Source organism: Purpureocillium takamizusanense, chromosome 7 (assembly GCF_022605165.1).
Source record: "Purpureocillium takamizusanense chromosome 7, complete sequence".
Lineage (NCBI taxonomy): Eukaryota > Fungi > Ascomycota > Sordariomycetes > Hypocreales > Ophiocordycipitaceae > Purpureocillium > Purpureocillium takamizusanense.
In genome coordinates this window covers 401607-416136 of record NC_063074.1, presented here as the reverse complement: position 1 = coordinate 416136, position 14530 = coordinate 401607, and the positions used below count along the sequence as shown (strand labels likewise).

Sequence of the window (14530 nt, the reverse complement as noted above, 5' to 3'; positions counted from 1 at the left end):
CCCGTCCGCCCGCTCTCCCGCTTGCCCGCCAGCTTGGCCCCCCAGCTCTGAGCTTAGGCAGAGGTTTGAGCCTGGAAAAATCACAGCAGCGACCACAGGGACGCAACCCGAGTACGGAGACCGAGCTCGCTCGCCGCGCGCGCCTCGCCTCACGCACAAACTCACTCCGACTGACATCAGACGGCGAGCAAGGGACGGAGAGGGGCCGCCTCGGAAAGACGAGCTTCGACGTCGCGAGTCTCTTTTTCACCATCTTTTTTTCCCTCTCCTTCCTCACCTCACCTCCTTTCATCCACGTTTGTCTCTCCCCCCCTCCCCTCGCCCCCCCTATCGCCGACTCTTTGCGCACCCTCCACTTTTACCGAATCCTCGTACGAGCAGCCTCACGTCGTTCGCTTAAGCCGAGCAGAAGCTCTCCCCCTCCCTCCCCTTCAAGTGTCCGCGAGTATACATACAACGTGCCTCACCTTTCCAGTGCCCAAATTCTGGCACCCCGGGAACTGCGGCCAATCGCACGGCGCCTAACCTGGTTTCGTCACATACATGCCTCCCCAGGCGCGGCGCTCCACGGGGCTCGCCCTGTGGTGCGTGTCTGTGTCTGGGGCGACGCCTGCAGCCGCGGCGGCTGCGACAGCGCGGACGAGACGGGGGAGAGGAGGAGGAGGCAGTCGGCTGGCGGCGACGGCGGCACCGGCATTAGCAACAACGACGACAGCAGCGACAACCGTGGTTGCCCCGTCTTTGGTTGCAGCAACGCCAGCATCAGCAGCAGGGCGATCAAGAGTTGGCGCGGCCAAGGGTGGTGGTGGTGGTGTTGTAGCAGCGCCGGCGCCGGCGCCGGGGCCTGCACCACCAGCTGGTGCCGCTGCAACAACGGCAGGGCGGCGTCGCAGCGCGCCCGGCGCCGGTGGCAGCGACGGGTCAGCCCAGGTCCCCTGCGTCGACCTACCGTCGATGAGGACACCGTACCAACAACGAAGGCAGCTGCTTTTATTACAACAACACCGCCATCGCCACCACCACGAGGCATTGTCGTCCTCGCGCCGGTGTGCCAATTCGCTGCCTTTATTAACGGCTGTAGCACCAACAACGGCCATCTCCATCGCACGCAGGGGTCCCCAGGCTCGCCAGCAGACATTAGGGTTCTCCTCCTCCGCGTCTAGACCCCAGGCCCGTCCCCTGTCGTCGGTACCTTCGTCGGCGGCCCCCTCGACCTCGACCTCGACCTCGACGTCGTCTTGCGGCTGCGGCCATTCCTCGCACCTGCACCTCTTCCACCACCACAACCTCGACGCCTCCGTCGCCGTCGCGCCCTCGGTCCTCCTCCATCTCGCCCCCGTCCGCGGCCGAATCCGTTCCCTGCCTGGCATCATGGGCGCCGCCCAGCAACAGACGCGCGACCACGGCGACCACGGCCACGGTCACAGCCATGGCCATGGCCACCACCACCACCACCACGACAACTCCTACCTGATCTCCGCCAACAAGAACGACTCAGGCGTGCGGATAACGCGAATTGGCCTGTTGTCCAATCTGGGCATGGCCGTGGCCAAGTTCGTCGGCGGCTGGGCTTTCAATTCCAAGTCCATGACCGCCGACGCCTGGCACAGCATCGCCGACCTCGCCTCGGACGTCCTGACGCTGGCCACCGTCTCGTGGAGCCTCAAACCTCCCTCAGACCGGTTCCCCTTGGGCTTCGGCAAGGTCGAGAGTCTGGGCTCGCTGGGTGTGTCGGGCATGCTGCTGATCGGCGGCTTCTACATGGGATGGGAGAGCGCTATTAGCCTGTATGGTCACTACAACCCCGAGGCCGCACACGAGATCCTGGAGCACATGGGCGGCCACGGCCACGGCCACAGCCACTCCCACAGCGCCGCAAGCCTCGGCATCCCCAGCATCCACGCGGCTTGGCTCGCGGCCGGCACGATCCTGATCAAGGAATGGCTCTATCATGCTAGTAAGTCAGGCCTTTGGAGGGCAGGACGAAGGGCAGAGGGCAGCGCGGATGTTGTTGCTAACAATGGTTTCACCACGCAGCAATGAAAGTGGCCCGCGAGCGCAAGTCGTCGGTTCTCGCATCCAACGCCGTGCACCACCGTGTCGACAGCCTGACGGGCATCGTGACGCTGGCGGCCATTCTGGGTGCCAACGTGTTTCAAAACGCGGCGTGGCTGGACCCGGTGGGCGGGCTCCTCATCTCCATCATGGTGGTCAACGCCGGGTTCGAGAACACCAAGTCGGCGCTGTACGAACTGGCGGACCAGAGCATCGACGACGAGGTCAAGGGCTCGGTACGGAAGCAGGCGCAGCGGGCGCTGGCCAACGTGAGCGAAGGTCACGAGGCAGAGCTGCGGGACGTGTCGGGCATCAAGTCGGGGCAAAACTACCTGGTGGACCTGGAGATGGCGGTGCCGGGCAAGTGGACGGTCGAGGACGTCAAGGAGCTCGAGGACGGGGTGCGGACGCTCGTGGGCGGCAAGGTGCGAGGCGTGCGGCGGGTGCGGGTGCGCTTCGTATCGCGCGACGGGCCCGTCAACGAGCGCTTCGACGAGTTCATCCCGGGGTCGGTGCATGTTGAGGCGGACCCGGAGCCGCGCGAGAACGGCGAGACCGAGGACATGTCGGCGGGAGACGACAGGCATAAGCATTAGAGTAGCGCCTGGTACACATCTGTATAGCAACGCAACGAACAGTTCCTACTGTAGGCTGCGCCCGACTTTTGGGTTGACTGAGGAGGGTCTCTGTAAGGTTTTGGGTGAGGAATGTCGAAGTCACGATGTCATGAGGCGATGCATTGAAACGGCACGGGGTCGACGACTGCGCTCGTTTCGAATATACGACTGAGAGGTTATGACGTCCCCCCGGCCTTTCCCACAGCCTGCTATGGTACCATCGCCAGTCCGAACAAACAGAGCGGGTACCTGCGTTCAAGGCGGCGGGGAGTTCGGAACCGGTGGCCGGAAGGCGGTACGGTTTGTGCTACGTACCTAGTAAGGTACCTACATGTGGGTGCGGCGACGGCGGGCCCATCATGGACATAGCACAAATCGAAGGATGTTTTGGATAAAAAGACGGCGGCAGACGGGGTTCATGGAGCACAATGATCCATGATCCCTCCTCGACGGCTGCTGCCCCTCCGTACCGTATCTGCCTCTAGGTACAGTATGCCCCGCTGCAGAGAAGCGCCGGGCGCCCATTGGCGGTACTGGAAGGTACCTACTGTAGGCGGTGGTCCCTGGAAGCCCAGGCAGGTCAGACTACAGTACTAAACTGCAGGCGCAGTTCAGGCTGAATGGTGCGGCGCATCTGCCGAGCCACTTATTACTTGTTGGGCGGGCCGGCGGCCGTGCCATGACATGAAATCAGAGCTGCATACCTAATCAATCGCTTGCTTGCTGGCGGAGCTCCGGGTTTCGTGCTGAAGTATCGTGGCCGTGCAGGTCGGTCAGACGTCACACGGCAAAACGCCCAGTTGAACAGCCCGGCAGGCAGGCAGTGTGACGAACGATTCAAAGTAAGGACGTGAGTGAGCGAGCACCCTCGAACAACGGGGTTGTTGTTTTTCTTCTTCTCCATGGTGTAGTATGAAGTGAGGGCTCGGCAAATAAGTAAGGTGTGGTCCGTCCATCCCGCGTCTGCTGCTGATGCGGTGCCTGTGGGTGAAGTCATATTCCCCAGTTATTTTACCCGTCAACCACCACGTTCCGCACCCCGTTGAGTGGGTGACTGTCACCCGTCAGGCCCGGGTTCATCACCACTTCACTTACACCCAGCAACGCCAATCCCGCCTCCTCGAAAGAATATTACAAAGAAAGATTAAAATATCAGAGCAGAGCCTACTACCTCGGAACCGTCGGCGACCATGAGTTCGGACACAGGGCCCCTGTATCTGGGCTTTGACCTGTCGACGCAGCAGCTCAAGGGTAAGCGACGCTCAACTTCAGAGAGAAGCTCATCCCAACCTCCGAGCACCATCACACCTCCTGAGAAACTACCATGCTGACAATCTGAAAACCCTCCCCCGCCCGCCAGCCATCGTCGTCAACTCGGACCTCAAGACGGTCGCGCAGGCCAAGGTCGACTTCGACGGCGACTTCAGCCCCAAGTATGGCGTCAGCAAGGGCGTGCACGTCCGGCCCTCGACGGGCGAGGTCTACGCCCCCGTCGCCATGTGGATGGAGTCGCTCGACCTCGTCCTCGAGCGCCTCGCCGCCGCCATGGCCGACCGCGGCGCGTCCATGGCCCGCGTCGCCGCCGTCGCCGGGTCCGGCCAGCAGCACGGCAGCGTCTACTGGGCCGCCGGCGCCGAGGACGCCCTCGCCGCCCTCGACCCGGCCAGGCCCCTCGTCGCCCAGCTCGCCCCCGTGCTCGCCCACGACTGGTCCCCCAACTGGCAGGACCAGAGCACCCAGCGCGAGTGCGATGCCTTTGACGCGGAGCTCGGCGGTAGGGAGAGGCTGGCTGAGGTGACGGGCAGCGGGGCCCATCATGTGCGTTTCCGTGAACCCCTCCCCCCCTTTTCTCCTCTGCAGACGATTTGAGACGAGGCAGTGAGAAAGCCGGAGAGAGAGAGAGACGAGATCTATCCAGAAACGCTGACCGAATTCACAACATTCTCAGAGGTTCACGGGCGCGCAAATCATGCGCATGAAGCACGTCCGCCCCGGCGTGTACGACGCCACGGCGCGCATCTCCCTCGTCTCGTCGTGGCTCGCCTCGCTGCTCCTCGGCGCCATCGCGCCCCTCGACGTCGGCGACGTCTGCGGCATGAACCTCTGGGACATGCCCAACCAGCGCTACAGCGAGGCGCTGCTGGCCCTCGCCGCGGGCGGGCCCGGCGCGCCCGCCGACGAGCTGCGCCGCAGGCTGGGCGAGCCCGTCATGGACGGCGGCGCCGCCCTCGGCCGCGTCTCCCCCTACTTCGTCGGCCGCTACGGCTTCGCGCCCGCGTGCCGCGTCGTGCCCTTCACCGGCGACAACCCGGCCACCATCCTCGCCCTGCCGCTGCGCCCGCTCGACGCCATCGTCTCGCTCGGCACCTCCACCACCTTTCTCATGAACACGCCCAAGTACAAGCCCGACGGCGCGTACCACTTCTTCAACCACCCGACCACCCGCGGCAGCTACATGTTCATGCTGTGCTACAAGAATGGCGGCCTGGCGCGCGAAAAGGTCCGCGACGCGCTGCCGCCCCGGCCGACGACGAGCAAGACGAGGACGAACTCGGCCGCCGGCAACGATGGTGATGGTGGCGACGACCCCTGGGCCGCCTTCAACAAGGCCGTCCTCGACACCCCGCCCCTGGATGTGGCCAAGGAAGGCGACCGCGCCAAGCTGGGCCTGTACTTTCCCCTGCGCGAGACGGTGCCCAACGTCCGCGCCGGCACCTGGCGCTTCACGTGCTCCGCCGCCGACGGGAGCGACCTGACCGAGTTCTCATCATCATCACCATCGACGAGAGAGACCTGGCCCGCGGAGACGGACCCGCGCATCATCACCGAGTCGCAAGCGCTGTCCATGCGGCTGCGCTCGCAGAACCTGGTGCACCCGCCGCGCGACGGCCTGCCCGCGCAGCCGCGGCGCATCTACCTCGTGGGCGGCGGGTCGCTGAACCCGGCCATCGCGCGCGTCGTCGGCGAGGTGCTCGGCGGCGCCGACGGCGTGTACCGCCTCGACGTCGGGGGCAGCGCGTGCGCCCTCGGCGGCGCGTACAAGGCCCTCTGGGCGCTGGAGCGCGGCGACGGCGAGACCTTTGACGAGCTCATCGCCAAGCGCTGGACGGAGGAGGGGTCCATCGAAAAGGTCGACGTCGGCTTCCGCGACGACGGCACGTACCAGCGGTACGGCAACGTGCTGGGCGCGTTTGAGGAGATGGAGCGGCGGCTGCTCGCGCAGGAAAAGTATGACCAGGGGGAGAAATGAGTGACGACGACGAGACTAGTTGAGTCGGCATGTAATGAGAATGACGTGAACCCCGGCGTCGACGTTGTGTGTGTGTGTGGTATCTACTATCGTACACGAAAAAGCATTGTATAGAGCAGACAAGAAAGAAGCCGTCTATAGGCGCCAGCACGTTTCGCGTGCCCCGCGTGAATCAAGATGCCACCTGTGCGCCAAACCATGTGTGCCTTTATCCCAGCCGCAGGCCCAGACCGTTTACCGGACGTACTTGTTCATAAAGCGACGATGGAAGTCGGACCGCAGAAGATCCTGTGCCGCCGTGCATTAGATTCATTCGAACACAGGGATGTTCAGTAGCCACGTATCGCCATGCACACTCGGAGCGCGTGCCTGAGCGGGGCTGTCGAACAGGGAAAGGACTCACGTTGACAAACTCCTTCTTCTTGCCCTTGTCTTCGGTGCCGCGGGCCTGGTTCTTGAACACGACGTCGTCGTCCCAGCGGCGCTTCATGGTAAAGTCCTGCTTATTCAGAAGGGGGTTGCCGTAGGCAATGTGCCGCTCGCGAGCCTCTTCCTCCTCCTTGGCGCGCTCCGCCTCCTGTTTGGGTTTGTTAGCAAGGCGTCAGGGCAGAGTGTATGACGTGCGCACTCGTCGTCGGGGAAGGGGCTTGATGGGTGGCGCGCGCGCAGCCGTACCTCTCGTTTCTTCTTTTCTTCTCGCTCGCGGCGCACACGCTCGAGTTCGCGCTGAAGTTCGGCATCCTCGTCGTCGTCGTCGTCATCATCATCGCTATCGTCGTCATCCTCCTCCTCGCTGCTGTCGTCGGCGTCAATCTCGCGCGTCTCCTCCAGAATCCGCCGCCGCTTGGCCGCTAGGTCTTCTTCGTCGTCTGCATCGCCATCCCCGCCACCGCCGCCGTTTCCATGTCCATCATGCCCCGACGGTAGGGCTCGCTTCTTCGAGGCGGAGGCGGAGTCGCCATCGTCTTCGTCGTCGTCGTCGTCGTGGGCGGGCGGGGGGAGGGCGCCGCCGTTCTTCTTGGCAAGGAAAGCGGCCTCGGCGGCGAGCAGCTCGGCGGCGAGGTCGCGCTCGGGCTCGTGGTCGGCGTCGCCACCCTGGCCGGCCTTGCGGAACTTGAGCTGCGTGTGGGCGGGGAGGAGGCGCTGGTGGTAAGCCGGGCCGCGGAGGGCCTCTTTGCCGCGGGCCTGAGAACGGGGGGAAGGGGGGTTAGCCTGCGCGCTGCCGGGGTGAGGGATGCGATGGGGTTGGAGGGTTGGCTAACGGGGTCAAAAGTCGGCCTGTGGGCGGTCGTCATGTTGACGGTAAGGCGGGGTTGGCGGTGGGAGTGTCGGACGAGAAATGTGGTGATGTTTGAAGATGGAGGTGAAGGTGACGACGGGGTGCCCGGTTGATTTAGAATGGGGTCCCTGCCGGGCGGCACGCTAATCAGATGCCCTGGAGCGGTTCAGGTGGGGCGGCCGGCCGCCAGGCACCGAGTACCGTATAATAGCCACCCGCACACCTCAGCTGCCAACTGCGTGCGATAGCTGTGCTTCTTCCTACCTATCATCACCACCTTACTCTCTCTGCGCTTACAACCTGTAGCACCGGTCTCTCGAGTCGGCCACAGTCGTCGACTGCGACCCAGTCACTCGCGCCGCCAAAGGTGCAAACCCGGGCACGGGTTTGGGGAGACGCTGCTCCTTGATGCCGCTTTGATGTGCGTACGAGCCTGGAAGTAGTCTGCTTCGCCAACATGGACTGTCCATTCGCCGTGCCATAGCTGGGGGAATGGAGTGTCTGCCTGGACATGACCAGAATGGCACAGCTTGTTGATCTCTGATGTACTTGGCAGCATCAATCTTTGCCGTGGTCTGGTGGCGAGACACTGCCTTGGGAGCAGATTGGTGGCTTCTCTATAACCCCCGTTGTATGATTGGTATCACGGCACGCTTATTTTCTTGTACAAAAAAGGATGTCCAGTTATCCACCGGCACGACCAGCATACCACACCTACAGTATACAACATGCAATCCATCATCGAAACGTCGAGCGTCCCGGCATCCTCGCCGGATAATCCTCCAGCGGGACATGCGCTGCGCAGCGGAAGCCCAGCAGACACTCCCCCTCGACGCCCCGGATGCACGCAATGCTCCCCTCTCCAGACGCCTCCTCCTCCTCCTCTGCCTGCAACAAGTCCGCGCAGTCCCCCGCAGGAACCCTCAACAGGAACAAGGGCATCGTCGTGGCGGCCAGGAACACGGCCAGGCACGCGTACGGCAGCCCCATCCAGGCGCCCCCGCGATCCATGCCGGCGGAGAAGAGCCCCGCGAGCGCCGGCCCCGCGAACAGCGAGCTCACCGCCTCGGTGACGCCGATGAGCGTCTGCAGCTTGGACGTGTGCTGCTGCTGCTGCTGCTGCTGCTGGCCATCGTCGAGGAAGCTCGCCGCCAGGGAACGCACCAGCGGCGGGAGGCCCGCGCCGAGCGTGTTGACGACCAGGCCGCCGACGACCTGCACGATGCTGCCGCCGGCCATGAGCAGGCAGCCGAGGGTCATGGCCACGGCGGACAGCTGTGCGAGGAGGCGGTCCTTGCCCGCCACGGACAGGCCGCCGCCGCCCTTGCGGGAGGAGCCGCCGCCGAGTTGGCGTCGTCGCGGTGCGAGCAGCAGCCTCGACAGGCCCGGCACGACGGCGAGCAGGACGAGCATGTTGACGACGCCGCGCACCGAGAGCAGGTAGCCCGCCGAGGCGAGCGACCAGCCGAAGCGCTTGCTGACGTACTGCGCGAACAGCTGGCTCATGGCCATGGCCATGGGCAGGGGCGACAGGAAGCAGACGAGGACGATGACGAGCGCCGGCTTCCGCAGGATGGCGAGCGACCCCTCGAGCTGCGCCGCCGACTGCCGCAAGTGCCGCCGGATCATGGACCCCGTCGTGTCGAAGAGCATCGGCGGCTCGTCGTCCGGGTCCTCCTTGCGGGGCGCCATCGTCTCGGGCACAAAGGCCATGACGCCGGCCCCGAGGAGCATGGCGGCGAAGCTGGCCAGCAGCGGCACCCACGGCGACGACATTTGCATCAGCGCCGAGGAGACGACGGGTCCGACAAAGTTGCCTGCGAGGCTGCCGAACGAGATCATGAGGAAGGAGGTCGCTCTAATCCACGGAGCGCCGTCTCAAGTCAGCAAAAGATGCTCTCCCCGGGTTGACGACGATGGCGGAAGTGGCACAGCCAACCCAGCCGGACATAGTTGGCACACACCTCGTCTCTTCGTCTGCGACGTCAGACACGGCAGAGTAGAGCGCCGACACCACCACGCAGCTGCCGCCGCCGATCATGAAAAAGGCCGGGGAGAGCAGGACAAGCTGCACGGAGACCGCCTGGCCGAGCGCGAGGACGCCGGCGATGCACGCCCCGGAGAGGGTGAAGCCGACGAGGGACAGTAGGATGATGGGCTTGCGGCCGATTCTGCGCTGCTGGTCAAAACACAAAACCACGCGGACGCCTGAACGCCTCTCCCCGTGGACGCAAGTCAAAACGTACATACCTGTCGGCGAGAGCTCCGTACGGAAAGGCCATGAACAGGCCTGTTTTGAGGTTTTGCTCGTCAGCCCTCCAACTCAACGGAACCGAGCACGAGTTATCCCGGACGCCGCGCCGCGCCGCGCCCGCCAACAGCAACAACAATAACAGCAACTCACCGACAATGGCCTCGATCATGCCGCGCCAGCCATCGAGATACGCCAGCCGCGACTGCACGGCCGCCGCCTTACACAGCCTCTCGTCGTCCACGGCACTACTACCACCACCGTCAACGGCGGCCGCCGCGTGCACGCCGCCGCCGCCGTAGTACCGCCGACAGATATTGTCCTCGAGGAGCTGCGTCTGCGGCACGCTGGCGAGCGTCCCAGACGCGGACACGCAAAACACCATCAAGGCCAGCAGAGCCACCACGGCGCGCGGCCGGCGAGCCTGGAACCGCGAGGCCGCGTCGATCTGGTGCGGCAATTGGGGGTTTTGCTGCTGCTGCTGTCGCCCGTGCAGAAGCGGCACCCTCTCTCGTCTCGTCGACCGCATGGTACTTTGTTGTTGTTGTCGTTGTTGTCGCTGTTATTGTTGTTGTCTGACGCTTGACTTCCCTGGGAGCCCTTTGCAATGCACGCACGCTTCAAAGCACACACACACACACACCGTCGAGCACCTCACTCTACCCTACTCTTGTTAAATACCGACAACCCCCCCTCCCCCTTCGGTGCTCGCTTGTCTTTTCTTTTCTTCCCAATCTAAACGCCCTGACGCGTCCATTTGCAAGCGTCCCAGCCCCTGCGCCCCTTCCACGTCAGTCGCTGCGAAATGTACGCGCGCCAGTCGCGGGTACGGCTCCCACGTTCCCGCCCCGGGGGGCCAGGCAACCCAGTCTCTTTTTTCTTTCTCTCCCACCCTTCTCAAACCCGTTCTGAATCCTCGTGGTTTCAGATGGCAAGAACCGCATTGGCTGTTTTGTGGGACAGCGCAAAACGTCAATTGTCTGAGGGCGGTGTTGAGATTTCATCGGCTCCGGCGAGTAAGTTAGTAGTATACTGGCCACACGCTTAGACGACGTCCTCCTGGGAGCCGACGCGCCTCGTAAACGATGGCCGCGCATGGTAATTTCGGCTGGCTGCGACTCGGCACATGAACCAATTGAAATCTGCGCGATGTTCTACTCGCAATTCTTTACTCCAAAGCAGGGCAATGGTTTACCGCCAAGCACGTGTGCATTCCAGAAACGGGTGGATGTGGCGCGGCGGTCACTCGCGTCCTCGTCAAGGTTCATGCACGTTTCCATCCGTCATAAGTGAAGGACATCTGTCTACATACATCAAATTCATGTGGTATTCGTTAGCCTCACGCAGCCGCCGCCGATGGTGCCGCGACGGTGGCCGGGGCCGCATTCACGGTAGCCTTCTCCTTGGTGTCTATCTCCTCAACGGCCGTCTCTTCTCGCACGTCCGGATACCACACCACCGGCTTGCCGCCCTGGATCACGCCTTGACGGTCGAGCACACACCGTGCGCGCACGTACGGGTCGAGCCTCCAGTAGTTGGCTCGAAGCTCGGCGGCCAGGCGATTGCGCTCATCCTTGAGCTCCTCGGCCTGGGTGCCCTCGGCCTTGATCCATTTCTGTGTTGCCACCTCGAACTGCGAGGCGAGCTCTTTCCGCTCCTTGAGGATGCGATCTCTCGTCTCCGTGTCCTTCATGAGGTCGTTCTCGCCGGGTACAGGCTCGAGATAGGTGTAGTCCCAGTCCTCTTCGCCACCGAGCTCCTTGAGAAGCTGTTCCGGGGCGATGAATTGGTCGAGGTCTTTACTTCCGTACGTGAAGTTAACCTTTGAACGAATGACGGGGTCCATCCAGCCTGAGATCATCTTCCAGATGCCTAGGCAAGTGTTAGTCATACAAGTATGAGCAACGGGCGCTCCTGGCAATCTTACCCTTGAACACCCATGGGGCGTTGTGAATGAGAATGACACCAAGCGATTCCGGATAGTTTGCCTCGAAGCACTTGATGAGGAACTTGACGAAGGGATAGTCCATGTTGGCGAGGGTGAAGTCAGTCATGTCAAACAGGAGGTTCTGTCGAAACACCTTGTCAGCACATTGGCCTGAGCGAGATGAAGTAGTACGGGCTGTCTCACTGCAGTCTCGCAGGGGGGGTTCAGTGTCAGGCGGGTCGTCTCGATAAGGTAGGTGCAGTATCGATTGACACTTTCGGGCACCTGGTCCGAGGACTTGTGCAGGCGGACGCGGATGTAGCAAATGGGCCGGCCCTCTCTGTCAGTGCCATGGGCGAAGCTCTTGCCCGAGCGGCACTGCCTCACGAAGTCTCGGGACAGAACATCGCCCTTTTCCCCGGCCTCAAGGGCGCCACCGTCGCCGGTTGGAATGACGTCCTGGTCGATCCTAGCCTCGCGATATCGCCAGTCCATGGCGGCGAACATCATGACCAGCGCCTTGTCAAGATCCCACTTGCGCGCGCGCAGGAAGCGCAGCGCCAGTGAGTCCGGGTGCTCGTGCTTGACGGCGCCGATGACCATGGAGCGAATCGTGTCGGGCGTGTGGTGGGAGAGGACATCATGTAGTTCCCGAGGCAGGCCCAGGCGATCCAGCTCTTGCGCCGTCGCGTTGACCTCGGTCTGCTGAGGAGATGCCGGCTCGGCGGTGGAGCGTCGGAAGAGGCCCCATCGGGAGGACTGCGACTGCTGCGACGAGGCAGTTGTGGTGCGTTGGAGCTGGGCTGGGGTAGCTGAGCCGTTGGGGGCGCCATGAGCATCGTAGACGTCATTCAGCTTGTAAACGGTTCGCCAGAAGTCACGCAACTTCTCCTCCTGTTCTGAGGTGAGGTTGCCGACGTGGCCGGTCGGGACATGGAACGCAGTCGCCATTGTGTCGTCGGTGGGCACAGTCGAGTTTGGGCTGTGTTTTCTTGAGTTGAGGCAGTGAGCGGGAGGGACGCTTGAGCGAGAAAGGCCCCGGTGGTAGGCTGCGAGACTTCGGACGTCTTTATACGGAATGAATTCACAGGGTCCGACCAACAAGTGTGGAATAAAGGCGTGGAGCCAGGCATGTGCCGCTGTTGAAGACTGAGGATCTGGGCAAGGTAACCGAGGCCCAGGTAGCAACGCCTGGAGGCCACGGGCGATCAGGAGGCGATGATGGGAATTGGTGCGGCCTCTAATAAAGGGCGACTTGCGATTGGCTCGGCCAGAGTGATGCCATTGTCGCGGGCTGACGTCTAAGCGGCCCGGCGCTGCGGGGAAGAGGCAGGCATCGTGGGTCGGGGGACGGCCGAGGGGTGAACGGGGGGCCTCAGCAAAGCGGGGGAGGGGGAGCGCTGAGTGCCGTGGATGGCCGTTGGTGTTGGCTGGTCTTATCGGGAGAAACGGGAGAGACGCTTTCGGCGGGGGGCGGATGTGTTGGGCCTTGCTGGGCAGACGCGCGATAGATAGTCGGTGGAGACTGATGCTCGACATGCCATGATGTCCCCTTGTCGCCGAGCCCCGGACCTTCATGTGCTGTGGGGCTGTGGGGAGGCAATCTCGAATCTGGGGGTCTGGGGCGTAGCGTCGACGAGGGATCGTTGATGTTTCTGATGCTTGGGGCGGGTCCCGGATGGAGGCCAAACGGAGCATGGGGGCTCGATATCGTCCGTGGCTCCGGGCTCGGGAGGGTCCACGACTTGACTCGACTCGACTCGAGCATGGAAGGGCCTGCTTGGATCAGGTGCTGAGCTCCCTCCCGTCCGTGGCCCGCCGCCGCCTGCGCTTGCTACCTTACCCAGCCCTGGTTGACCGCACCGCACCGCACCGCGCCGCAACGCAACGCACCGGCGCAGATGAATGGGTTAGGGTTCGATCGATTGGTCTGTGTGCGAGTCATCAATCGCGGGGCAAATTTGCGGTGCCTTTCTCTGGTGCAACCGTTGTTGTCGGGACTGAAGCGCACATGGACGGGATGGGAGAGTCGCACAGAGCGAACATTTCCAGCAGGCGTTGGACGCACGAGGCATGTGGTTGCACATGGATGCGTGCTCTGTTTGGCTCATGATATTTGTCAAGCTACGTATCTGTTGGCAAGCAGGAAGGAGCTGCAGACGCACGCAGCTTCCATGCACGATAGTAGCCGCGGTATTATCACTACCTTGTCAAGGGAAGGTGCCACGCAGGTACCAGCGCCTGGCATGATGCCATGCCCGGAGGTTGCTACGTAATTGCAAGGCACGCCTGCCCCAACAATCTGCAGCACGCACGGACATCCATTTCGACAAAAATCTTCATCAGGCGCCGAGGCGCGAAACAATGGAAAAGAGATGAGGGACATTGAGGGCTGCGACACACACACACACATTGATCGCGGGCCGCCTTCACGGGCGTCGCCACTCACTCAACACAGCCCATGGCCTCGGGAGGCGTCATCAGGGCCAAAGGCTTCGCGGCTTCTCCCGCTTCGGGACAAAGCTCAAGAACCGTCGCCGCCGCTGCCCGGTAGCCGGTGCGTACACCACGCTCCGCGTCGCATTTCACGTGTGGGTGTGCCTTGACGAGCTGGATTTGACCCTTTACTAGTAGCATCGTCACCGGGGGCTGAGACACGGTCTGCCGACGACGCGCCGCTACGCCTCGGCGGCCAAATCATGTGTCGGTGGCTTCTGCGAAGCGTCATGCTGCACAGGCGGGCGTGACAAGGCGGCGGGCACATGCAACCTGACTTTGGCACGCAGCATCTCGCAGCGAGCGGGAGGCCGTTGATGCTGCGCGCGACCCAACGAGACCAATGCGGGTTGGCGACGTGCATTGCTGCCACCCCTGCCGTTATGAAGAGGCTCGGGCTGAACTCTCTGGTCTGCTTCCACCAGCGCCCGTGGGTTGGACTCCGCTCGGCCGAGCAGCAAATTGGAACCCTAATCAGTATCGCAGCGACGTGGAATCTGGGCCGAGTTTGTGAGCCAGGATCCCATGCCGTCAAGTGAATGAGCATGGGTGACGCAATGGTCCAGCAGCGGCGTCGGGAGCTTCCCACGGCGCCGTGACAGGGCCAAGGTTTGTGCGCGAATAGCAAAAAGGCGCTGCAAACGAGGTATGTACA

At 63.0% G+C, this 14530-nt stretch overlaps 5 protein-coding genes across 5 annotated transcripts; 2 read left to right on the top strand and 3 right to left on the bottom strand.

Annotated features, from left to right (window-relative positions):
* The first annotated feature begins 39 nt into the window (after positions 1–39).
* MMT2 (mitochondrial metal transporter) lies at positions 40–2701 on the top strand. The gene is made up of 2 exons (XM_047988921.1): positions 40–1957; positions 2038–2701. Exons 1-2 carry the CDS (start codon positions 544–546, stop codon positions 2649–2651), a joined length of 2028 nt encoding a protein of 675 aa, XP_047844920.1. The 5' UTR covers positions 40–543; the 3' UTR covers positions 2652–2701.
* A 927-nt stretch (positions 2702–3628) lies between these two features.
* Positions 3629–6053, top strand: JDV02_007429 (Xylulokinase). Its single transcript, XM_047988920.1, has 3 exons — positions 3629–3923; positions 4033–4490; positions 4621–6053. Exons 1-3 carry the CDS (start codon positions 3863–3865, stop codon positions 5920–5922), a joined length of 1821 nt encoding a protein of 606 aa, XP_047844919.1. The 5' UTR covers positions 3629–3862; the 3' UTR covers positions 5923–6053.
* CWC15_2 (complexed with cef1p) lies at positions 5963–7286 on the bottom strand. The gene is made up of 4 exons (XM_047988919.1): positions 7185–7286; positions 6598–7107; positions 6326–6499; positions 5963–6210 (listed from the first exon to the last, which is right to left on the bottom strand). Exons 1-4 carry the CDS (start codon positions 7215–7217, stop codon positions 6157–6159), a joined length of 771 nt encoding a protein of 256 aa, XP_047844918.1. The 5' UTR covers positions 7218–7286; the 3' UTR covers positions 5963–6156.
* A 593-nt stretch (positions 7287–7879) lies between these two features.
* Positions 7880–10091, bottom strand: CWC15_1 (complexed with cef1p). The gene is made up of 4 exons (XM_047988918.1): positions 9606–10091; positions 9452–9491; positions 9166–9372; positions 7880–9059 (listed from the first exon to the last, which is right to left on the bottom strand). Exons 1-4 carry the CDS (start codon positions 9979–9981, stop codon positions 7940–7942), a joined length of 1743 nt encoding a protein of 580 aa, XP_047844917.1. The 5' UTR covers positions 9982–10091; the 3' UTR covers positions 7880–7939.
* Positions 10092–10753: 662 nt separating this feature from the next.
* Positions 10754–12791, bottom strand: CSR1_3 (phosphatidylinositol transfer protein csr1). Its single transcript, XM_047988917.1, has 3 exons — positions 11584–12791; positions 11380–11521; positions 10754–11324 (listed from the first exon to the last, which is right to left on the bottom strand). Exons 1-3 carry the CDS (start codon positions 12328–12330, stop codon positions 10792–10794), a joined length of 1422 nt encoding a protein of 473 aa, XP_047844916.1. The 5' UTR covers positions 12331–12791; the 3' UTR covers positions 10754–10791.
* Positions 12792–14530: the final 1739 nt, after the last annotated feature.

Bases quoted from the DNA above. Each gene is read 5' to 3' on its own strand.
- MMT2 (XM_047988921.1), top strand. From the start codon at position 544: ATGCCTCCCCAGGCGCGGCGCTCCACGGGGCTCGCCCTGTGGTGCGTG. The intron at 1,958-2,037 runs GTAAGTCAGGCC...TTCACCACGCAG, and splicing joins GGAATGGCTCTATCATGCTA to CAATGAAAGTGGCCCGCGAG.
- JDV02_007429 (XM_047988920.1), top strand. From the start codon at position 3,863: ATGAGTTCGGACACAGGGCCCCTGTATCTGGGCTTTGACCTGTCGACG. The intron at 3,924-4,032 runs GTAAGCGACGCT...CCCGCCCGCCAG, and splicing joins GTCGACGCAGCAGCTCAAGG to CCATCGTCGTCAACTCGGAC. The intron at 4,491-4,620 runs GTGCGTTTCCGT...CAACATTCTCAG, and splicing joins CGGGCAGCGGGGCCCATCAT to AGGTTCACGGGCGCGCAAAT.
- CWC15_2 (XM_047988919.1), bottom strand. From the start codon at position 7,217: ATGACGACCGCCCACAGGCCGACTTTTGACCCC. The intron at 7,108-7,184 runs GTTAGCCAACCC...CCCCGTTCTCAG, and splicing joins ACAGGCCGACTTTTGACCCC to GCCCGCGGCAAAGAGGCCCT. The intron at 6,211-6,325 runs GTGAGTCCTTTC...ACGGCGGCACAG, and splicing joins AGAAGAAGGAGTTTGTCAAC to GATCTTCTGCGGTCCGACTT.
- CWC15_1 (XM_047988918.1), bottom strand. From the start codon at position 9,981: ATGCGGTCGACGAGACGAGAGAGGGTGCCGCTTCTGCACGGGCGACAG. The intron at 9,373-9,451 runs GTATGTACGTTT...CCAGCAGCGCAG, and splicing joins TACGGAGCTCTCGCCGACAG to AATCGGCCGCAAGCCCATCA. The intron at 9,060-9,165 runs GTGTGTGCCAAC...TCCGTGGATTAG, and splicing joins GTCGCAGACGAAGAGACGAG to AGCGACCTCCTTCCTCATGA.
- CSR1_3 (XM_047988917.1), bottom strand. From the start codon at position 12,330: ATGGCGACTGCGTTCCATGTCCCGACCGGCCACGTCGGCAACCTCACC. The intron at 11,522-11,583 runs GTGAGACAGCCC...GTGTTTCGACAG, and splicing joins ACCCCCCCTGCGAGACTGCA to AACCTCCTGTTTGACATGAC. The intron at 11,325-11,379 runs GTAAGATTGCCA...ACACTTGCCTAG, and splicing joins CGCCCCATGGGTGTTCAAGG to GCATCTGGAAGATGATCTCA.